Below are 21,426 nucleotides of genomic sequence, written 5' to 3'. Positions count from 1 at the left end.
AATGTAAGATAAACTGTTCTATTTCTCAAAACATATAGGACCCAATCCAAGGATACATGTACCCAGCAGATGCTGTTGCACACCTTATCTGCTGTCATCAACCTATTCAACAGATGATTGGTACTGTCAGAGCTGACAATGTCAATCAATTGTTTGACAGCAATGTTTGAGTTGAATTTGAACAACTTCTCTTTCACCACCCCTGCAACTCTGATGGGAAAGGAGGGATGGAACCAAAGATTCTATCCACTACCAAAGATCAGCTTTGAGAAAGCTGACAGTGCCCAACTTCTGACATGAGATTCTTCATCCAGTTGCAGGAATCACACACGCAGCCTTTGCATTTCTGCATTCATCACTCTTGCTGATTTGTGGCAATAATAAATGAACATCATGGCATTTTGTTGTATGGGAACATCTAACTGATTAACATCAAACTGCCTGTAGATCCAAAATATCAACTGTGGCTTTAAAAAAGAAATGGAAAGGGGAAAAAACAAATTATTTCGGTCAGGGGCTCTCCAATTTTATTGCAGCAACCCTCATCAAGTCAAGAAATAACTGGTTTGGCCCGCCTCAAATATAGCTATACTTGCAATTGTAAGCTTCACTGAAATCTGTCAGACTCAGTTGCATAAATGTATTTATGATACCAAAACAAAGACAAATAAGTAATGCCACCCCAACTTTAAAACACTATAAATATAACAAATATTATAATAAAATATAACAAAACTACTGAATTTCTAATTCTTTCATGCCATTATAATACATTTTCATTAATGTAACTTTCTCATGGGGCCATATTTTAAGTGATTTAAATATTTTAAGTGATTTAAATATTTAACCAAATCTTTAATGCAGTAACTAAATTGTGCAGACAACATTAACCCAACTGTGCATGTTTATCTTAGCAGATCGGTATAATAAAATGACGGGATGCAACTAGTGCTCTATCTCTGGGTGGCCTAGAAATGGGACACACTTAATGCCCAATGATCTTGCCCTCCTCTGCTGAAAATAGATTATAGAAAGCTCTTGCATAGAAATAATACTGTAAGTCAGCAACAGTTGGGACCTCATTCATTTAATGTCTTAAAAGAAAAATACTTCTATAGGAGCTTTAGAGGCTAATAACAGCAGGGCTAATAGTAGGTGTGTGTGTGTGGTGAGGGGAGGGAGAGATTTAGTCTGCCAAATGGTACCCAACGCTACTTTCCGTATCAAGTTTGCACCCACACCCCCACTGCATGAAATAAAAAACCAAGCAAGAGATCCAATTACGGATCTCCTGTGTCACATCTGTTTTCACCCTCAGGGTCAAACTACATGTTACGCTAATTGCATAGCATGTATCTGAGGATAATCTACTGTTTAAAAACTCAAGAGTTAGTGTGCACAGCCCTGATTAGAATCTGGACCACCATGCACTGGGCGGGAGGATTAAATCTTCCACCTGTTTTTTTCCTGAAATTCCACCTTTGGCTTTTAATAAAGGGGGGGGGGGGGCGCCTCCATGGACACTAATGGAGATTTCTTTTTTTAACATCCCCCCCGCCCCGCTGCAGGGGGAGAATTTTGGGGGGAAATGATGTGTGTGTATAGGTTTAATTCTCCTCTCCTGGTGTGTGTTGGTCCCAATCCAAATCAGGGCCATGAACACTTACTCCAGAGAAAAAGCAAAGATTATCCATGGCTACGCAAGTAGTGCAATGTGTAGTTTGATCCTCAGATAATTAGCCGAGTGGTGACAAACTTTGCAGAGCAGTTTTTGTGCTTGCCTCCCTTCCGTTGCTACCCATCATTTATGATGCAGGTGCTCCGCCCGTACGTCCAGGTGCACTGATAGAAACCCAGTCATGTTATTCTTCCCGCTCACAAAAGGAGGCAGAAAGGAGGGGGCAAGCTTGTGACTGAAAGAGCATCTGAATACAGTCAAGAGTCAAGTTCTCATTCCAGACTGATGGTGCTATGCTGATTATCCCGAAATCAATGGTAAAATTTGCTGAACATACCAAATCCTTGGCATTGAGAGACACATCATCCCACCAGGGAGAAACAAAATCATATTCACAGTTCAGAATCCTCTTGAACATGTACTGGTCTCCCCTTTCATCATAGAATGGTTCGAAGCCACAGAGTCTAGAGGCAAATAAGAAAGGAATTTCTTACATCAGTGAGGTAGAGCTTGATCATACAGGTCAGTTGTGGGTTCCTTGACAGAAATGATACTTTATGCCTGTGAAAGCAATGCAGAAATACAAAAGTACTGGGTGTTACCCTTTCCACTCATCTTGGATGTTCAAAAATAGCAACTTGAATGTAGAAATACAGAGAATGTAGAACATAGAGTAATTTGGGACCTTTGGGATAGTACCATTTCAGAATGTAGACCTGTTGGTGACATGCTGATTCCCCCCACCCCACCCCACAAGTTTCCCTACACAGGCCAGCCTTCTTCCTGATGTGGTAACTTTTCACATATGGTCTCATAGGCTAGTGGGTCATGTTCAGCTAAGGGCTCAAAGGATCGAGACATAAGAGATTAATAGAGCAAGTAGGAGTTTGCAATTGACATGAAGGATTCTAAATCTAGTCATTTTTCTTCAGAGTGCTTTGGGAGACTTAAAAAAATCTAGAAACTATCTCACATTGGGCTGTAGGTGGAAACATTCTATTGCGGCTGGCACAGCAGGAAAAACTATAGGTATGAAGTCTGCCATCTAGTGGTCTATATGAGAAAAGGATGCAGAAATAGGTTTAAAAACAGCTGTCAGCATTAGGTTTGTAAGTATCCTAACTTTATCGTTTTAACATCTTATACATCTTGGGTATGATATAATAGTAAAGGATGTTCATTAAATAACATTAAGTAGTACAGATGAATATACAATACGAGTCCTTTTTTTTACCTTCCAGGGTTTATCATCCTGGAACAAATTATATTCTGGTGTTGGGAAATAGGAGACATTATAGTTAGCACGATCCTAATGGGGTGGGGGGTGGGGATGTGCAAATTCTGTGGTAGATCTACTGCCAAAGCAGAAATGAAACCAGAAAATTTGGAAGTATCCCTTCCCACTCTCTATATAGCACTCTTTACAGATTGAAAATCATTTTGCTAATTTAGGAACATAAAACGTATTATGCATAATTTGGTTTGGTCATAAAATTGTTATTAAAACTAAAAAGGTTTAAAAGTTAACTCAGTAAATGTGTAATTACTGCCTGAATAAACTGTACTTTTAAACATAGTATACCAAACATGATAATTTTATGAGCAAACCAAGTTATACATAATACATTTTAAGGCGCAATCCTATCCAGATACCTGCCAGCCGCTGAAATCTGAGGCTGCCGACTATCCTATGCAGGGCGGCTGGAGCACGGAGGGGATCTGGCTGCCCTCCATTATTGCCTAGATGGGCACTTTCGCCTGTCTAGGCATGGCTTCGGGGAGTGGGAGGAAAGGGCTTGGAGACTCGATAGGAAGCTGCATAAAGCAGCTTCTGTGGTTTCCTCCCCTCTCCACCCCCAGGACCACCCCCTTTTCCTCGTCTCCACGTTTCCAAGCATGGAGATGTGGCCGGTGCGGAGAGAAGTGCACCAGCTATGAGGGAGCAGAGGAGGGGGCAGGGAGTGTGGTTTCTGCCTTCCCTGGCTCTGACCTTGGTTCCCAGAAACTGAACAATCCTATAGCTTTCTAGACAATGTCTAGTGGCCATATAATTGCTCCCTTAGGTTCCTATTTTATGTTTTTAACAGAGAGAAGTTCAACAGGTAGCCCCTGAAACATCTGAATCATCCTAGAAGCCAGAAGAAGCAGTAAGAGGTGGAGGCAGAGGAGGACTGATGTACAGCATCTGTTCCTGTTTGTGAGGAATTGGCTGGGGTGGAATTCAGGGAAATCTGGCCTGAAGGAAACACTATTGGGAGCTTATTTCACTAGGGAAGACTCTCTTACCTATTAAGAATGGTAATGAAGCACATTTAATTTAAGAATCTTTAAGCAATCTCAACCTATTATTTGAAGAGTGACACTTTGTTCCCTTTTGTAAGTATTTCTCCTTAATAAACTACTTAATTTTCATTCATTTTGAATGGTTGTCTCTGGTGGAGGTGTCAATCCCATGCCTACGCCATAGGAAGCAGAGTACTGAATTTCGGGTATAAATGTTTTATTTTGGTGGCAGTTGTTAAAGGTTTTATAGTTTTATGGTATGGTGACTCTAGTCACATGCTGGGAAACTAAGCATGACTTGGAGCATCCCTAAATGTATATCAGTAAACGATACTTTAGATCAATAGTTTTAATAAGGAATCAAAGAAATCACTATGCTGGGAATATTATAGACAGGATTAAAAAAAATCCTCCCCATGTCTTCAAAATTTCCAGACATTTTATATCTATAGTCATCGTATAAAAGTCTTCCTACTACGCCATTTTTAGAAGTCATTCTGGGGGAATAAAGGCAAGGTGGCAATATATGAACACCTTGTCTTAAAGATTGTATTCATCATTCTAAAAGAAAATATTTCATAATCCAATATTGTTCAATTTTTCCAATTGGGGGAAAAAAACAGGAAAAAAACATTTCCCCCCAAATTTCTCCAGTTTTTTTCCCCAAGTCTTCATATCTCTAGAACAATGGTGGCGGTAGAGCTTTCTACCACCACCTGAGAACCTCGCCCACAGACCTCCCTCTCCACCCACAGGGAGGGAGATCCACCCCATCCAGCAGCTCTTCCTGGGAGTGCAGGATTCCTCCCCTAATTTACTTGTGCTCTGCAAGAATTCACAAAGCCATTGGAGCCTGCAGGAAACCTGGAAGAATATATCTAAATATCCCTCAGTATTTTTTTGCAGCTCTAGAAAATGGAACAGAAAATATTTTAGCACCAGTAAAGCTATTTGCTTTCCCAGTATTCTTCAGATGCATTTCAATAGTTGTATCTTAATAGTTTAGACATTGTTCAAAGTGTCTAAACAACATTCAAATTAACCCAATATTATATAATTTCACTGTGACACACAAATTGCAGGTTTGTAGCTTTCATTCATAGATACCTTTCAGAACTTGCATATGATGGATGCAATCCTGCCATCAGTTATGTATGAGTTAAAACAATGATCTTCAGTGGCATTTAGATACAAATAACTAATTGCAGCATGGCAGCCAGACTCTCCCTGCTCACCAGTTTTAGATTTCCTACAGCTTATCACTTTACAAGGAAGTAAAGCACATCACTATTTATACCATACTTGGATGAGTTAATCAGTTTTTCAGAATATTCAACTAGGACTGAAATTATTTTAAAGACAATTGTAGTTATACTTTCCAGAACATATAGAATGAATGTCTGTCTGTCTGTCTGTCTGTCTGTCACAATCCTCGGAGGCTGATGCCAATTCCAGCTGCCCTCCATTTTTGGCTAGTCATGCGATTTTGTGCATCTAGCTGGGGACTTCGGAGCAGGAGGGGGGAAGGCTACATGGTGCATAGTAAGTCTCATGAGGTGGCTTCCGCAGTCTCCTCCCCACCCTGTCCCCAGTAGCGCCCCCTTTTCACCCTCTCTGCGGTCTGTTTCCGAGCCCAGAGAAGATGCTGACGTGGAAAGAACCCTACCGGCTATGTGGAGGTGGGCGAGGGGGCAGGGAGCGCAGTTTCTGGGAACTGTGTTTGGAGCCATGGCTGCGACCTCGGTTCCCAGAAACTGAAAAATCCTATGGCCCTCTAGACAGTGTCTAGTGGCCATTGGATTTCTCCCTCCATTAATTAATGTATTTTAAAATCCTCCTTCTACAATCTAAAAGGATTCTCAGAGCAGATTACAGTATAGATGAAAAACAGTAAAAGCAAGAACCAAAAACCATTAAATATGTGAGCAATACAGTGCACAAAAGCCAGTGTAGGCTAAAAAATAAAATTCAAAGCTGAAAAGCCTCAGAACATAACCAGGTTTTCACCTGGGCCAAAACAATGTCATGCTCTGTGCCAGGCAAACCTCCCGGGGAAAAGAATTCTAAAGCTGGGGAGCCACCACTGAAAAGGCCTTTTCTCTAATGGTGGTGGGACATGGAAAAGAGCCTTTGAGGAAGATCGCATACATGAGCTGGCTCATGTGGAAGAAGGCAGTCCTTAAGATACCCATGTCCCAATCTGTTTAGCACTTTAAAGATTAACATCAGGACACTGAATTGTACTCAGAAACAGATCAGTTGTTTGATGACTGATGATTTATGTTCCCTTATACTCAGTTCCAGTCAATAGACTATCGGCTGTATTTTGTACCAATTGAAGTTTCCAGACACTTCAAAGGCAGCTCCATCTATGATGGATAATTTTGGCTTGGCGATCTCTATTCAGGAGGGGCTGTAGCTAGTGCGCAGCCTATGCTGGTGGAAGGTGCTTTCTGCCCTTGCCTGTGATAACCTCAGCTGGGATATCCATTCCTTCTCCCACTCAGTTGCTGTCACCAAGATCTCCCAAGCACATGCTAAAAACCAAGATCCCCCAAGCACATGCTAAAAACCCAGTTGAGAGCAGATTAGAACTCAGCACCCTCTAGAGTAGTAGCAATAGAAAACCACTACCCAGATGGTGAAGTGTAACTGTGCCGAGGCAAAGTCAGAATCCCTCCCAGTGTTGCTTCTCCATGCACAATGGTGAAGTCAGGTCATCTCATTGATTTTCTGGGGCAGCCAAACCAGAGCAAAAGCCAGTCGAGATTACTGGCAGTTCTCCCTGCAGTCCCAGAGGCAGGCAGCCACCTTCTCCCCCCAGAAGTCCCCTCAGGATGTGAGGTGATGATGGAGCATTCTTCTGTGGGGACTTATGGGTTAAAAAAAAAATGCAGCTACAAGCATGAGGAGGAGCTCCACTATTGCAAAACCTGCAGTGGCAGTGAAAAAGGGTGAGATGGGGCAGTTTTGGGGTCCTCTTTTCTGTAGACACCTTTCAGATCTGCCTTAATTGAAATGACACTGATTCAACAAGAGCAGCCACAATACACGTGCACAGAGGCTGATATTGCCAAATTATAATTTAAAATCAATAAAATTATCCAGAGCAGCATAAAGTGCATAGACGGTCAAATGCGATAGTGTCAAGATATAAATTTTAAAAATCACATGTTCTAGTGCAGCAGCATTAGCAAATAAAATGAGCAGAAAATTAAAATGCAATTGATTTTGAATAACAATCCAAGAGAAGCAATCTAAAGTATATCAAGCTGTTCCTCAAATCGTCATTACCTACACCCCCCACTTGTATCTAATGCAAGTAGTTTCCAAAAAACATTTTACCTATCATGGTCAGCAGCCCACCTCTCATCCAGGCTCTCTAGATCTGCATCGTCAGCTCTCCACCACCACTGCCGCTGCCCCAGAGTGTTACCTTCAACAGGTTCCTTCTTCTCACACCAAAAGGGCTCAAAGAACCAACACCAGAATTCCTCCCACAAACTTGAGCCAAGCAGGGTGGCAGCCTTGCCCTCATCCCAGCCCAGAAGAGGCAACACCCAAATGGAGGACCATCTTTTGTGTCACCCCTTTCTGGCTGCCCGCACTGGCTAGTGGCAGTGCCACAGTAAGGTAGTGAATAAGAATACTGGCTCTAGATAAGGGAGATGTGCAGTGACATTCTGGCACATTTACTCAGAAGTAAGTCCTACTTTGTTCAATAACAGGTTGTTATTTTGTTGGGAGTACTTTGTTTACTCCCAGGTACATGCGCTCAGGATTGCAGCCAGTATGAGCTACCATGAAAAAAAAAGATATAAAGAGAAGCAATGCCAAATGACTACAATTTAGGGGAACTACATATTTTAAAATGTATGATTTTAATCATCAGTGGATCTTGCCTCCTTCAAACCATTAAAATACAAATAGGATGAAGTAAATTGGTCAACAATTCTTGTTGACAGAGTTCACAACAACAAGTGGTACCTAGAAAATGAACAATGAAAGAATCACTTTTTGTTCCATAATAATTTCCTCTAAACTTACAGGATGTAGGTGATTATTCCCAAGGACCACATGTCTACTTCTGGGCCATACGCACATCCCCGTAGAATTTCCGGTGCTGCAGATGATAAAAACCTTGTCAATAAAACAAAAGTTAAATGTAGAAATAAATAAGTGAAGGCGGCCAACATATATGGGATTAACTCACAGGCAGAGGGAAGAAAAAGCATAATTCTAAAAATCCAAAATCGGACCAAATCCCTATGTAACGGGATAAAATAATATAAAATAAAGGAACTTATGAACTGCAGAAGTGAGCACATTTTTAGTGAAATGTGTGCATTAAGTATGGTCTCAAACCTGCTAGAAGAATGTATTTCAGGAATGGGATTCAAGTTTATTACAAATAAGCTTTCCAAAGTGGCTGGGTTAGTCGCTTGCAACAAACAAACCCAAAGAGTTTTGTGGCAACTTAAAGACTAACGAATTTATTATGGCATAGGCTTTTGTGCACTGTAGTCCACTTCAGCAGATGCATGATATTCAATTAATATCATTTTCCACTTAGAGTCTGTTTCGGACCTTCATATGGGCTTCCCCCATACTTCCTAAATCTATTTGCTCAAAATGTTCTCATACTTGCTCCCAAGCAAGGTTATGAAGCCTCGACATATATGCTTTTCCATGCTGTGATGTATAACAAATACTACATTTACTTGGATACTATAGAAAGAAATCCTCAGTATCTGACCCCATTCAGAAACTACATTTTCCCTTGAAAATAATTGTTGGGTTCGCCTTGCACACATGTAAAGCTTTTCCGGAAGCACAGGAGAGAACACAATCCCTTCAAGTGTGTGCCTCCCTTTCTTCTACTGTCTCCTGAGCTTCGTTTCCTTGCTGACTCCGCAGCTTATACTGTGTAAGCTTTTGTTAGAACCATTAATAAAAATATAATCTGGATCAGAGGCTCAGACTCTGAATCTGAGTTCTACATTCTGAAACACTGCTACATTGTGCAACCATTGTGAAACAGGAGAAAGTGCATGAAATAAGTGATATCGCTAGAGCGCTAAGTCTGGGTTTGCAAAAACGTAAGTCTGAATATGTAATTTTCTTCATCTGTCACAGGTCAACCTGTGCATAACAGGAATAGCATGGATACATAACTATGTAGTACTTTGAATGTTTGCTTTTTAAAGCACTATATTAGTTTAAGGTATGTATAGGACTACTTTGTATGGATTTCAAGAAAAATGCACATTTTATATAAATACATGCGCAAATAACTACAAAGTCGGTCCTTGCCTCTACCACTTCTCTTACCTTTAGCTCTTTGCAGCTATCTGCTACATCCTCTGCCCCCTTCCTCTGACTCTTACCTCTCTCCCAACCCTTGGTCTGACTCTCCACTTGTTTCATCTCCTATTAATTTCAGCTAGCTTTACCCCAGTTTCTCTTTCCTTTGCTCTGGATTCCTTCAGTTCTTTCCTATGCCCCCACTGCTATCCAGCCTCTCCCCTTGCCACTTGCCTTAAGTCCATTTTGGGTGCATTCACAATAGATTCCTTTAGTGATGCTGAGGCATTCTTTCTCTGCAATTAGCAGGAAGTGGAATTAAAACTTATGTACCACCCAGCATTTAATATAGTGCTATATTAATTAGCAACGTCCTTTCTAGTGCCAACATCTTTCTATAATGCCTACTCAGAGGTAAGTTTCATTCAGCAAAGGTTCCTAGCAATTTCAAATAAAAGTTTATTGCTTGCAGGTTCAATCTGTTTTATTGCTTTGTGTTTATTATGGCTGGGGGATTAGTGAGTTATTTCTCTTTCAGTAGCATTTCTGTGAATTGCTCCAAGTCAGTTTCTATTTCTGTGTGAGAAAGGAGTCTTTAATACTGATTTCCTTTCATTCTTTTCTTTTTTTAAAGTAGTGAAATACAGGAAGCAGTAAAATAGGCTGAACTTGCAAGGAGGAAGTGTTTAATTTCATTTAAAGGCTCAGGAACCCTGAACAGCCTTAATAGTGCTTTGTCTGTGTCCATACTGGATTGATTGGAGATGTAGTTCCATTTTATCACTAAAAAGGTCACCACAAATCAGAAATTTAAAAAAAACAACACCATGGGAGCGGGAAGTAGAAAATACTGGAGGTCAACAACCTGGAAATGACATTGTCTGGAGATTCTATAACTAGCGAGGGAGCAAAAGATGACAATTCTAGAGAAAAGGGCTAATGTGGAAGCATCTTTAGTTGTTCAGCTAGGTTTCGGGAAAGGGCAAAAGAGAAACAAATTTGGCTTCAATGGCGTGTCCTCCAAACAGGTTTACTTCACGGAGGAACAGATTTTTTTATGAGTCAAATGGGGCAGGGCTTTAAAAAGAAATAAAAGAAAATATCAGCAAAAGCTTCCCCTTTTCCTCTTATTTAGAATGCAGTCCTACCAGATTGATGCTCTTTAGATGGTGGGCTTCGAGACTGGAGCCTCTGCCCATCCAAAGCCCTGCTGGCAAGAACCAGCCAGGGTGTGTGGAACAACAGAGACATTTTTACCTCCCATTCCACCTTAAAAATAATGTTCAGCTAGGTGGGCCTCTCAGCCCAGGTAGCTGACTTCCTTGCTGAGGGCAGGATGAGCCACGGAGAGGTTTGTGGATTTAGCAGATCCACATCCATCCTGTCCTGCTTGCTGTCACATCCCCTCCCTCCTTAAGCCTCTTCCAAGGCTGCAGCAATGACCTCAGAAGAGGAGCCACCACAGAGCTTCTCATGGCAGCTGGGAGGGGAGGGTGCGGGTGGGGAAATTCCCATTTGGATTTCCCCCGTCCCCCACCAGGTTGTGGCTTTCTCGCAGGGATGCCCTCCCAGGGACCATAAGCTTGCTTTGTTAATGATCTATATTTTTGAATGTCCTTGTAGTTATGAAACACTGAATTTGTATTCTCTGCATATCTTGATCAGTGCATTATCTATTATTTTCATTTTGTAGTTGACTGCTTTGTCACCCTAAGGCAATGTATGACTATTTCCAGAACTTAATTATTCATGAACTACTAACACCACCATTTCTCATTGGATGTAGTAGTTCCACATCTTTCCAGTGTGGGATCCCAATTTTGTCTAGACATTATTTTTGTTGCTCTGGTTAATTTTTGAATCCTCTGCCTTCTCTTTTCTTTCTGAGGTGCCTCCGTTATAAAAAGCCCCGAGGGCAGTGGTGTATTAAAACATAAAGATTTACATCTTTCTATCAAAATGTGAGATAATCTAATCTGAATACTTGCTAAACTCTTTAAATATTTAATGTTACATTAAAATATTGTTCGTTGGTCATAAAAAAGCCCCAGATGGAAGGAAATATCCAATACCCTTTAAAAATGGTCTAAATGTCAATGGTGTTTTTCTTATGTAAAGCTACATATTATTCTGATGTTCTGCCACTCAGTGTTTGAAAATAAAATGCAGCCACATGATCATTAATATGTGGTCTGCTCTGATAATGTAGTTTGAAAGGTATTCATATTTGACTTCCTGATGACATAATCCACAATTTCAGGAAAGTGGCCTCATTTGCAGAGGTGAATGTATCTTGCACATTGAAGTCGGTAATATAAATAACCTTGGTCAGTATTAGTTGATTTCAGTGGCCTATAAATAATAGCTGTATTGTGCATCTCCATGTGCAAATAAAGGTTCTATCACAAACGGGCTCCAGTCAAGCATGAGCATTCTGTGTAATTTAAGGTTCTTTCTTTAGACGTCTTGGCTTTGGAGGGTTTGGCTAGGACTGAGGCAAGCAGGTAAAGGGCAAATTGTGTGGCTATACTAGTAGTTTGATGCAGTTTTTTTTTTACTGCTACATAGATTATATTAGTAATATTTTATCTAATATTCTAATATTTTATCTTATGAATTGACACACCAATCCAGTAAGGATGATCCATGCACACAGACATCTGCATGTGGATATACCTCCTGTGCACTCAAAACGATGCTGTGTAGGGGGGAAAAACAAATTGTACATACCACGCATGCACCAATCACCTATTTGGAGGGAGAGGACCTTAAGTTACACAGATGGTTCATGCTTGACTGGAGCCCCTTTGAGGTAGAACATTTATTTGCACATGGAGAGGGAGTTTCTCACACATACTATTGTGTCTCAGAATCTCTGCTGTGGGCCAGACCCTTCAATGGGTTGTATCCAATGGTGTTTGTGAAATGGATTGCTCTTCCCACCTGCAGCCCCTGCATACCCCTAAATGTACTCAGGAAGGTTGGGGGGCCCTCCAGTGCAGATTAGGGTGGCACATGGGGGAGCTCAGCGGGGAAGAAAGCAAGGGAAGTCCTGTTGTGCAAGCAAAAGTCCATTTACCTGATGTTGGATGTAGCCCACTATATTTTAATGTGAATTGCATTTTTTTGCTATTGTGGGTCTGGGTGCAATATATGTTAAACCCAGAAATTATAAATTTAAATTATATTATTTAAACACAGATAAAGAGATAACACAATATAAGCAATAAAGGAACATACCACAGTACCCTGGAGTTCCACAGACTGTCTTCATAGTCACTTGGTCTGCAACAATCTTGGAAAGTCCAAAATCAGCTGTTGCACACAAATAAGAAATGGCTGTTAATTTTTTTTTAATGTTTCTTCTTCTTCACAACATTTGTATATCGCTCCACATCTAAACAGATTCCGGAGCAGTGAATAACAAGAGATAAAATGAACAAAAGATAAAAAGAATGAAACGTGATATTAAAATTATTCTTTAAAAAACAAAGTGCCAATAAAACTGAGGCTGATCAACCAAGGAAGGCATCCTGGAAAAGAGCTGTTTTCAGGAGGTGCTGAAAACAACGCAGTGGTGGTGCCTACCTTACCTCCAAAGGTAGGGAGTTCCACAGGAAGGGGGCCACCACAATGAAGGCTCTTCTCTGGGTGGACTCCAGTTGGACCATAGGTCCATGTGGAACCACCAGGAGCATGCCATCTGATGACCTCAGTGATCAGGCAGGTTGGTAAGGGAGAAAGTGCTCTCTCAGGTATCTTATGACATATATTTCTTATGACATACTTTGGAATTAAATGAGTAGAATATTTTGCCTCTTGGGAAATGTTATACTAAACTCTTATCACAGGGCAAGATACAGAAGTGAACTTTTGGGCAGATTAATACATCCTATTCTAAACTTACAAAAATATGGCTTGAATCCAAAGATGCCATTACTTCAGTGGAAGACACTTCTGCTGATTCGGGGGGGGGGGTATCCCTATTTTTTGTTGACTTGCCTTTCCTGCTGCAGCTGCACACCATATCCCATGCTATTCTCCACCAACCCTCTGCAGTGGCCTTGGGGGGGGCATAGGGGGCTTTATTGGGGAGGCCGAGATGGAAAAGTCCCCATTCCTTGAGCAGAACTTTACTAGGACCCAAACCTATATTATTAACTCCAACTTAATGTAGCATTTCAAAGGCAAAAGAATGGACAGTAGGTAGAAATCAAGGATGAAATATTACTCAACATTTCTAAGCAGAGGAAGTGTGTGTTAAAAAAAGGGTGGGAAAGGTGACATTAAAAGTGCTTCATGGCATGGGAATATGTGCTGGTACACACACTGAGAGCATCTCTACACCAGCCTAAAACTGCATTTAAAACAGGCCTTTCTGCTCCCGTTTTAAATTCAGGATCATGACGGATTCCCTTTACACGCGCTTCCTTCCCCCCTTTCCCCCCTGCTTTTCCTCCTTATCTGAGTCTTCCATATATTTCATTATACAGCCACTAGATGGCACAGTGGTCTAGCTCCTCTTATTGTAGGTTTTCCTCTTTTCACGAGGGAACTCAAGCAGAACTCAAGTGCTGCAATTTGATAGCTCATTATCTCCGATCTTTTAAAAAATGGAATAAAGGTCATTTATGGGTTCATCACATGAAGCATTTATCCTGCTATTGAGATGGCTCTCTCTAGGAAGTTTGCAGGCTCTTTACATGATGCCGTTAACATCCAAGGTGCCTCCCGCAATTTTCCCCAGCCTATCTCGTGTTTTTCCCAAATGCAAAAAATGTGGTATTTTTTCCAGCCCACAGAACAGGAGCGCCATGACCTCCCCATGAAATTCTCCAGTAGAGGAAGAAACTGCTGTGTCTGCCTGCTGTGGATGTTTGTTTTCAGTTGTTGGGGGCATGGTCAGGATGATGAAGGCATTGAGGATGTGTCAGGATTCCTTTAGCCCCCACTTTATTCAACACCAAAAACAAACACAGTCAAGAGGCTTCAGTCTACAGCTTTTAATCCATTACTTCACAGGGTCATACAGATGCAAATTCTCAGTGACTCTCAGTGACTCTTCAGGGAAATTCAAAAGGAAGTTACGAGAGTTGCCCACCGTTTGAAGAGGAAGGCGGTCTCACTAGTCTAACTTGGGGGGGGGTGTCCCTCTCTCTTGTGAGGCTTCTAAGCGCAGCTCCTCATGCAAGGCTAATTGGATAGGTTGTCTAAATTCCGCCCCTGCCTTCTCTCTCTTTGCTCTGTGCCTGGCATCTGTTAGATCAGACTCCCCAAACCTCCTTCTGTTCGCTGTCTCTCACAGGGGTGTGTGAAGAGGGACCCTCATCCTCAGCCAGCTGGGCATTTGCAACCTGAGAAGCTGGCCCAGTCATGTCTGGACTAGCCTGGGAAAACACCTCCCCCATGTCTGGTGGTTCTCCTCCAGAATCTGAACTGCTATCCCACTCCCTGCACTCAGAAACACCCCTAACAAGATGGGAGTGGGGTTGCACAGAAGGAGACTGAGCAGATTTGACAGGCGTGAGGGCAAGAATCGCCAGCCAATTGCGACTCCTGCCTCCGCATTTCTCAATTAGAGGGAGAGGAGGGTAAAATGCCTCCCTGCAAAGAAGGGAGACACATCTGATCTCCTACCCCACCAAGCTCAGAAGCAACGGCCTCTGTTGTTTCAGACCACCCTATTAAGTTGAATGGGGCTTGCTCCCAAGTAAGTGTGCCGAGGGTTGCAGACTTACACGCTGATCTTATGTCTACTCAGAAGTAAGTCGCATTGAGTTCAATGTGGCTTACTCCCACATAAGTGTGTGAAGGGTTGCAGACTTACAGCACAATCTTACATTTTATGTCTACTCAGAAGTAAGTCAGAGGTTTCCTGGGGCTGCGAGAAAACAATACAGCACAAGTTAAGCTACAAAAACAAGACTCCCCTCCCCTCCTTTGCACACATGCCAGGGAGGGAGGGAGGCACTCCTGCAGTTCAAACCATGTGGCTGCTGTGTAAAGAAGCCCTTCCTAATCCCAAAAGAAACCGAAAGAAGGACGCTCCAGAAAGGATGTGCATTTTTGCGGGTTTTTTGCTTAATGTAGAGACACCCTTAGTGCGGCAGATGTCCTGGAGGTTGACAACGTCATCTAAAGGACCTGCAAACTTCTATGAGTAACCAATCTCAATAGCAGGATAAAAGCTCCGTGTGAAAAAGTCCTGAGTATTCCTGAATACAAATATAAAACAAGCACCCGTGGTTGTTAAAGAGAGTCTGGAGCAGAGGTCAGACAAAAAATTAGGGGAAAGAAAAATTAATGAAAGTGGCAAGAGGCAAAGAAGAAACAGAAAAGAAGAAAAAAGATAGAACCTTGACAGTACCCACATTTCTATCTGATAACATAAAGTGATGTTAAGTCATTTAGATAATGAACATTACTTTTTACTTGCACTTGTTAGTGCAATATATTTTATTTATTAAATACATTGCACGAACAGTAAAATACAAGATAAAATACAAAATTATAATCAAAACATAAAAGTAAATCAGTTTTAAAACACACCAATAATTTTTTTAGACAAATAAACAGCATCCACCAGTTAAAACCTATTTCAGCAAGGGGACAAGTCAGCTCAAAGGCCAAAAGACTGTTTGAATAAAAACATCTTTGCCTGCTGGTAGAAGGACTTAAAAGTTGAACCTAGCCTAGTTTCCTTTGACTGGGAGCTCCAGAGCCCAAGAGCAGCCACCAAGAAAGCCCTCTCTCCATTTCCCACTAAACATGCCTCTGATGATGGCAGGACAGAGAGAAGGATTTCTTCCAGTGATCTTAAAATCTGAGCAGGCTCATATGGGGAAAGTGGTCTTTTAAACAGCCTGGTCCCAAGTCATGTAGGACTTTAAAGGAGTCTTTACTACCTGGAGATGTCAGGGCTTATTCCAGGAGTACACCTGAACTTGAGTCTTCACGAGGAGTGTAACTCCATCCACTGCAGGTTAAATCCCTAGTCCCTGATCTGCCTTTTGACTGACCAGACACATCTCTGGCTTTTCTAGATTAAGCTTCAATTAGTTTTCCCTCATCAAGTCCATAACCAACAGCAAGTCCTAACTGAGAACTTGAACAGCTTCCTTGGATTTAGATGGAAAGGAGAGATAAGAGCTGGATGTCATCAGCATACTGGTGGCACCAACCCCCCTCCAACTCCAAGCAACCTTTCCCAGTGGCTTCATGTATATATTAGGGCTGTGCAGGGACACTCCCCGCCCCCGGAAGCTTCATGGCTTCCAAGGCAGGCCCAATCCGGCTCAGGCAGATTTGGGGGGCTCAGACCCACCTTGGCCCCAAACCCGAACTGTGTTCCCCCCAATGTCCCCATGCAACCCCCCAGCTCCTTACCTGGGCCTCCTCCTCCTCCTCCTCCTCCGCTGCTGCCTTCTCCGTTGTGCTGCCTTCATCGCCGCCGCCCGCTGCTGCTGTCTTTGCCACCATCTTCACCACCGTCTTTGCTGCCTCCGCTACCTCCTGAGGCCTGGATGCGCGGCGACTCTTCTTGCAGGGAGTTGCCATTTTTAAAACGGCGACTCCCTGGAAGAGTTGCTGCATGTCCAGGCCTCAGGAGGCGGTGGGGCGGTGAAGCAGCAGAGGCGGTGGCAGCATGGCGGCAGCGAGGAGAAGGCGGCTCAGGTAAGGACCTGGAGGCACCAGGAGGGGGCTGGGCCAGGGGCTGAAGCACACCGAGCCCCCGACCCACTCCGGGCTGCTTCGTGTCCCCTCCGCTTCACCTCAGAAGGGGCACAAAGTGGCCCAAAGCAGCCCGCTTCGACTCGGGGTTCGGGCCTTGGGCTGAAGCGGTGCACAGCTCTAGTATATATTAAGTAGTATGGGGACAAGATAGAACCCTGAGGGATACCATAGGCCAACGGCCACTGTACCGAACAGAAGTCCCCCAGCACCACCTCCTCCAAGAAGGACTGAAACCACCATAAAATGGTGTCTCCAAGTCCCATCATAGCCAGGTGGTCCAGAAGGAAACTATAGCCACTGGTATCAAACGTCACAGATAAGTCAAGGACAACCAACAGGGACACACTCCCTATGTCCAGTTCCCAGTGTAGACCATCTACCAAGATGATCAAATCCCTATATAAGCCCTATTCAGGCACTATGGTTGAGTGTTTAAGGAACACAGAAGGGGGGAGAGTGAGGCTGAGCACACAAGCTTGTCCCTAGCATGGTCTGAATGCACATGAGGCAACCACCTTGCTAAACTAAGCAGGTCTGGGTCTGGTAAGTGGAGGGAAGACCACCTGGGAATCCCATGTAGCCACCTTGAGTTCCACAATGGAAGAAAGGTGGGATATAAATGTAATAATAAAATAACATTTAAAAAGCTCTGCCCACCTCCATGGTGGATCCCATTTTGCAACCATGTACGTTCCCTGCATGATTAAGAACTGTGGGGAGCCTGCACAGATAGAAAAGGCTCCCCCTGCAGGAGTTTGCCTTCGACATGTGGAGGGCAATGACAACAACAATGGAGGAGGGCAGGGCTAGCATGCTCATTCTCATTCTCCGCACACGCACACACCCTCTGTGTGTTCCTTAAACACTCAAGCACAATGCCTCAACGAGGCTATAATACATATACCTAGTAATCTGTATTTCTAAAACACAATGCACCGGACTGTAGGGAAAGAAGAACATGTGAATCATGGAAAATACTGTCATACAAAAGCATGTGTTGAATAAGGGTAGTTATGTAGGGATGGGGATCATTTAATCCAAACTCCAAAGGGTTTGGTAGTGCATACTGAGATCTTTGAAGTAGAGGTTGCCCAGTTCAATGCTGTGGAATGCTCTGTGCACAATGGGAATGTAGTGAATGTAGGAGCATTCTCTCCCCAGCATTGAAATGAACGGAGCAGCTGCATTAGAATACCAAAACCAAAACTGGTACTGGAGAATGGCATTTACCTATTTTTAAAGGTGCATCTGGAGCCGGTGTTGCGTACAATAGATTTTCTGGTTTCAGATCACGGTGAACAATTCCATTGGCATGTAGATACTTGAAGGAAGAAGTGAAGATATGCAGTTTTAAACTTGTATTTATGACAGTTATATTTTTTTCATAATATGTTGTACTTATAGTTCATTGACTACAATTCGACAATTGAGAGTATAAAACCAAGCATTTGAAAAAATAATTTGTTTTCCTGAGACCTTTGAATACAACTTGCAATCTCAAGAGGAAGTGAAAATGTAAGAGGAAAGAACAACTCTATTTTAAGCAGTTTTTAAGCAGAAAGACGGATCTGAGGACATTAATCACTCTATTTTAAACTACAAAGGTTACTTCTATAGGTTTTTGGATCTGTATTAGGTATAAAGATATCAAAGAGAGAATTATCAAAACAGCATCAAGCAGGTGTGACAAGACAGATTATTCTGAGTTATTGCAAAATTATATTATTTAGATTTATGTCCACTTGTTATTGTCACATCTATACAATCTGGACAGGCTCACACATGTGCTACACTAAAAACAAACCCTCTGAAATGGTTTTAAAGAAGAAATTAAGATTCTAATATTGCACACATGTTTATCCTTTCCATTTTACTTTTCTTGCTGGGACCATACAATGTGACTTCTATAGCATGTCTGAGTATCTTTCAGATGCTACCATTTTAGGAGACAGATTGAAATTCAGGGACCAATGTTTGACGATACAAAAAAGAACTAAACCATTACTATAGCGAAGAAATCTCTATAGACTATGGCTGCATTCGGATGTCATGATAAACAATGATATACCATGATGGGAATGAGTTGCTGTGAGCCTCAGGCTTGCATGCTCCCCCCTCCTGCACTGCCATGAGGAGATCAGAAGCTTTTGCTTCAGTTTTTCCTTATTTATTTATTTATTTATTTATTTATTATGTATTTAGCTATTGTACATCAAAACTGACAAATAAATGAAGTTTTCTGGGTGGTGTACAGTACACTGATTAAGGGCGCAATCCTATGGAGATAGTCGGCAGCCTCTGAAGTTGGAGACTGCCGAGTATGCAATGCAGGGTGGCTGGAGCACAGAGGCAATCCTCTACTCCGTGCTCCAGCCACCCTGCGTTTTCACTAGACGATTTCACCTGTCTAGCCGCAGAACTTCCAAGCAGGAGGGAAAGAGGCTGGGTCATGTATAGGAAGCTGTTATGCAGCTTCCCCAGTCTTCTCCCCTCTCCCAGGACTGTCCCCTTTCCCCCATCTCCGCCCTCCATTTCAAGCACACAGACATGGTTGGTGGGGAGGGAGCTTGCTGGCTCCGATGGGGAGGGGAGCACAGTTTCTGGGCTCCGAGGTCAGATCCCAGAAACCGAATGCTGTCTAGGGGACATAGGATTGCTTCCTCCCTGTTGGAAACCTATCATTTCACCCAAACCCAAGAAACTGCAGTTAATCTTAACCATGGTTTGTTGAAATAAGTCAACTTCAAACCATGGATTATGAAGCTGGCTTTTTTCAACAATGCATGTTAAGATTAACCACAGTTTAGGGTTCAGTATTACTGTATTTGTTGACTATCATCTTGTTGTACTACGCACAATAATTGAATAAAACAACATTTAAAAAAACACCTTTAAGAGGATTCCAAAAAGAATGTCCCCAAAGATATAAAAATATCTTTTTATTGAAATAATAATATAAATTTTATATAATTTTAATTATTCAAGAAACACTTCCATTCATTCCAAGAGAAAAGCTGCCTTTGGTGTTACTGATAGCTTCCCTCCCAAGGGAAATAGCAGTTTGGGGGGGAGGGTTTTTTTCACCAGGACTGCAGCATGTCATGGTCCGGATCCTGATCCCACAGCTGGTGGCTCTGATTTTAAAGTTGTTTTTTTTAAAAAAGACATGTTAAATGCATTCACAACTTGAATGAATCCTCTAGTGTGGTGCTTGGTTTTACCAAGTAATGACAGATTACACTAGACTCTTTATATTCCTCACATTTATATTCCTACAAGAGCTCTAGGTGGTGTATGTAACAGTACCGCATTTTGTCCTTACAACTACCATGTGAAGTAGGGTATGTCAGAGTGGTTCAATGGCCAAGGGTCAGGTTTAATGGCTGAGCAAGGTATTGAATCTATGACTTTTCACTTAAACTGTAACACCATAACCACTGGGCCACACTGTTTCTACTCTGCTGTGAAGAATCTGAAGCATGCATGGCAAATTTTTGTTCAATCCAGTGTTCTATGCTCAGTGCCTTTTCAACAGTAGCTAATTTCATTACATGAAAAAATGTATTTCTCTTCTTTACTCTGTAATATGAACATTTAAAATTATGTGGAATAGATATTATGCATATGGTACAAACTTTTCACCTGGAAAAGGAATCAAGGCTGCAATCCTATGTACACTTACCTGGGAATAAGTTCCATTAACCTCAGTGGGGCTTACTTCTGAGTATACATCTATAGGATTTGACTGTAACCTTACCAGACTTGCATCCCAGTTCTGTACCCAGTTCTGTACTTGGCTTATATTGCATTGATTTCAGGATAAGTTATGCTGAAGAATCATGTTTAGGACCAGGATGTAAATTAAGAACTGTGTATCTTCCATTACAAAGACTGAAGGCAAAAGGAGAAGGGGACGGCAGAGGATGAGATGGCTAGATAGCATCACTGATGCAATGAATATGGACTTGAGCACGCTCCGGGAGAGAGCTCAGGACAGGAAGGCCTGGCGTGCTATGGTCCATGGGGTCACGAAGAGTCGGACACGACTGAACGACTGAACAACAAATCTTCCATTACAAAAAGGATGTTAGAAAACAGAAGCTAGAGGCACAGTCTCTTTATATTATACATGCAGCCTACTTCTGTGAACCTTCCCCTCCCCACTTTAAATGCCACATGAATAAAATGATGTGTTTTTGCTAGTGAATGCTGGGTGATTTCTGAATGCTTCTGAATGGAAGAGAATAATTCACATCACACCAAGTGTTAGCAAATTCAACAGCCTTATTAAAGTCCTTTTTAATGTCTAAATGATACAAGGTTAGAATTCTAAATAGTTAAGATGTGAGCTTGGAATACTAAGCACAGGAAAATGTTCTGTCTTTTGAATGTGGATTTTCACTGGATCTATGAATGTGTCAGGTGAC

General features: G+C 42.1%; 1 protein-coding gene across 3 annotated transcripts in view; it reads right to left on the bottom strand.

Moving 5' to 3' along the window:
• The window catches only part of CAMK4 (calcium/calmodulin dependent protein kinase IV), a 142,392-nt gene that overhangs the window by 6,193 nt on the left and 114,773 nt on the right, over window positions 1-21,426 (bottom strand). For 2 of the 3 annotated variants that reach the window (XM_084832090.1, XM_084832089.1), the window contains 4 exons: window positions 18,230-18,320; window positions 12,506-12,580; window positions 8,009-8,084; window positions 2,016-2,142 (listed from right to left, as the gene is read on the bottom strand). In XM_084832090.1, coding sequence (XP_084688216.1) covers window positions 2,016-2,142; window positions 8,009-8,084; window positions 12,506-12,580; window positions 18,230-18,320 — 369 coding nt within the window. Of the gene's footprint in view, window positions 1-2,015; window positions 2,143-2,172; window positions 2,240-8,008; window positions 8,085-12,505; window positions 12,581-18,229; window positions 18,321-21,426 lie in introns of all 3 variants that reach the window. The other variant, XM_084832091.1, reaches the window with a different exon arrangement.

Source organism: Heloderma suspectum, chromosome 2, assembly GCF_057233095.1.
Source record: "Heloderma suspectum isolate Gila_16-S chromosome 2, 16-S_ref, whole genome shotgun sequence".
NCBI classification, from domain to species: Eukaryota; Metazoa; Chordata; class Lepidosauria; order Squamata; family Helodermatidae; genus Heloderma; species Heloderma suspectum.
This window is presented reverse-complemented; position numbering and strand designations above follow the sequence as displayed.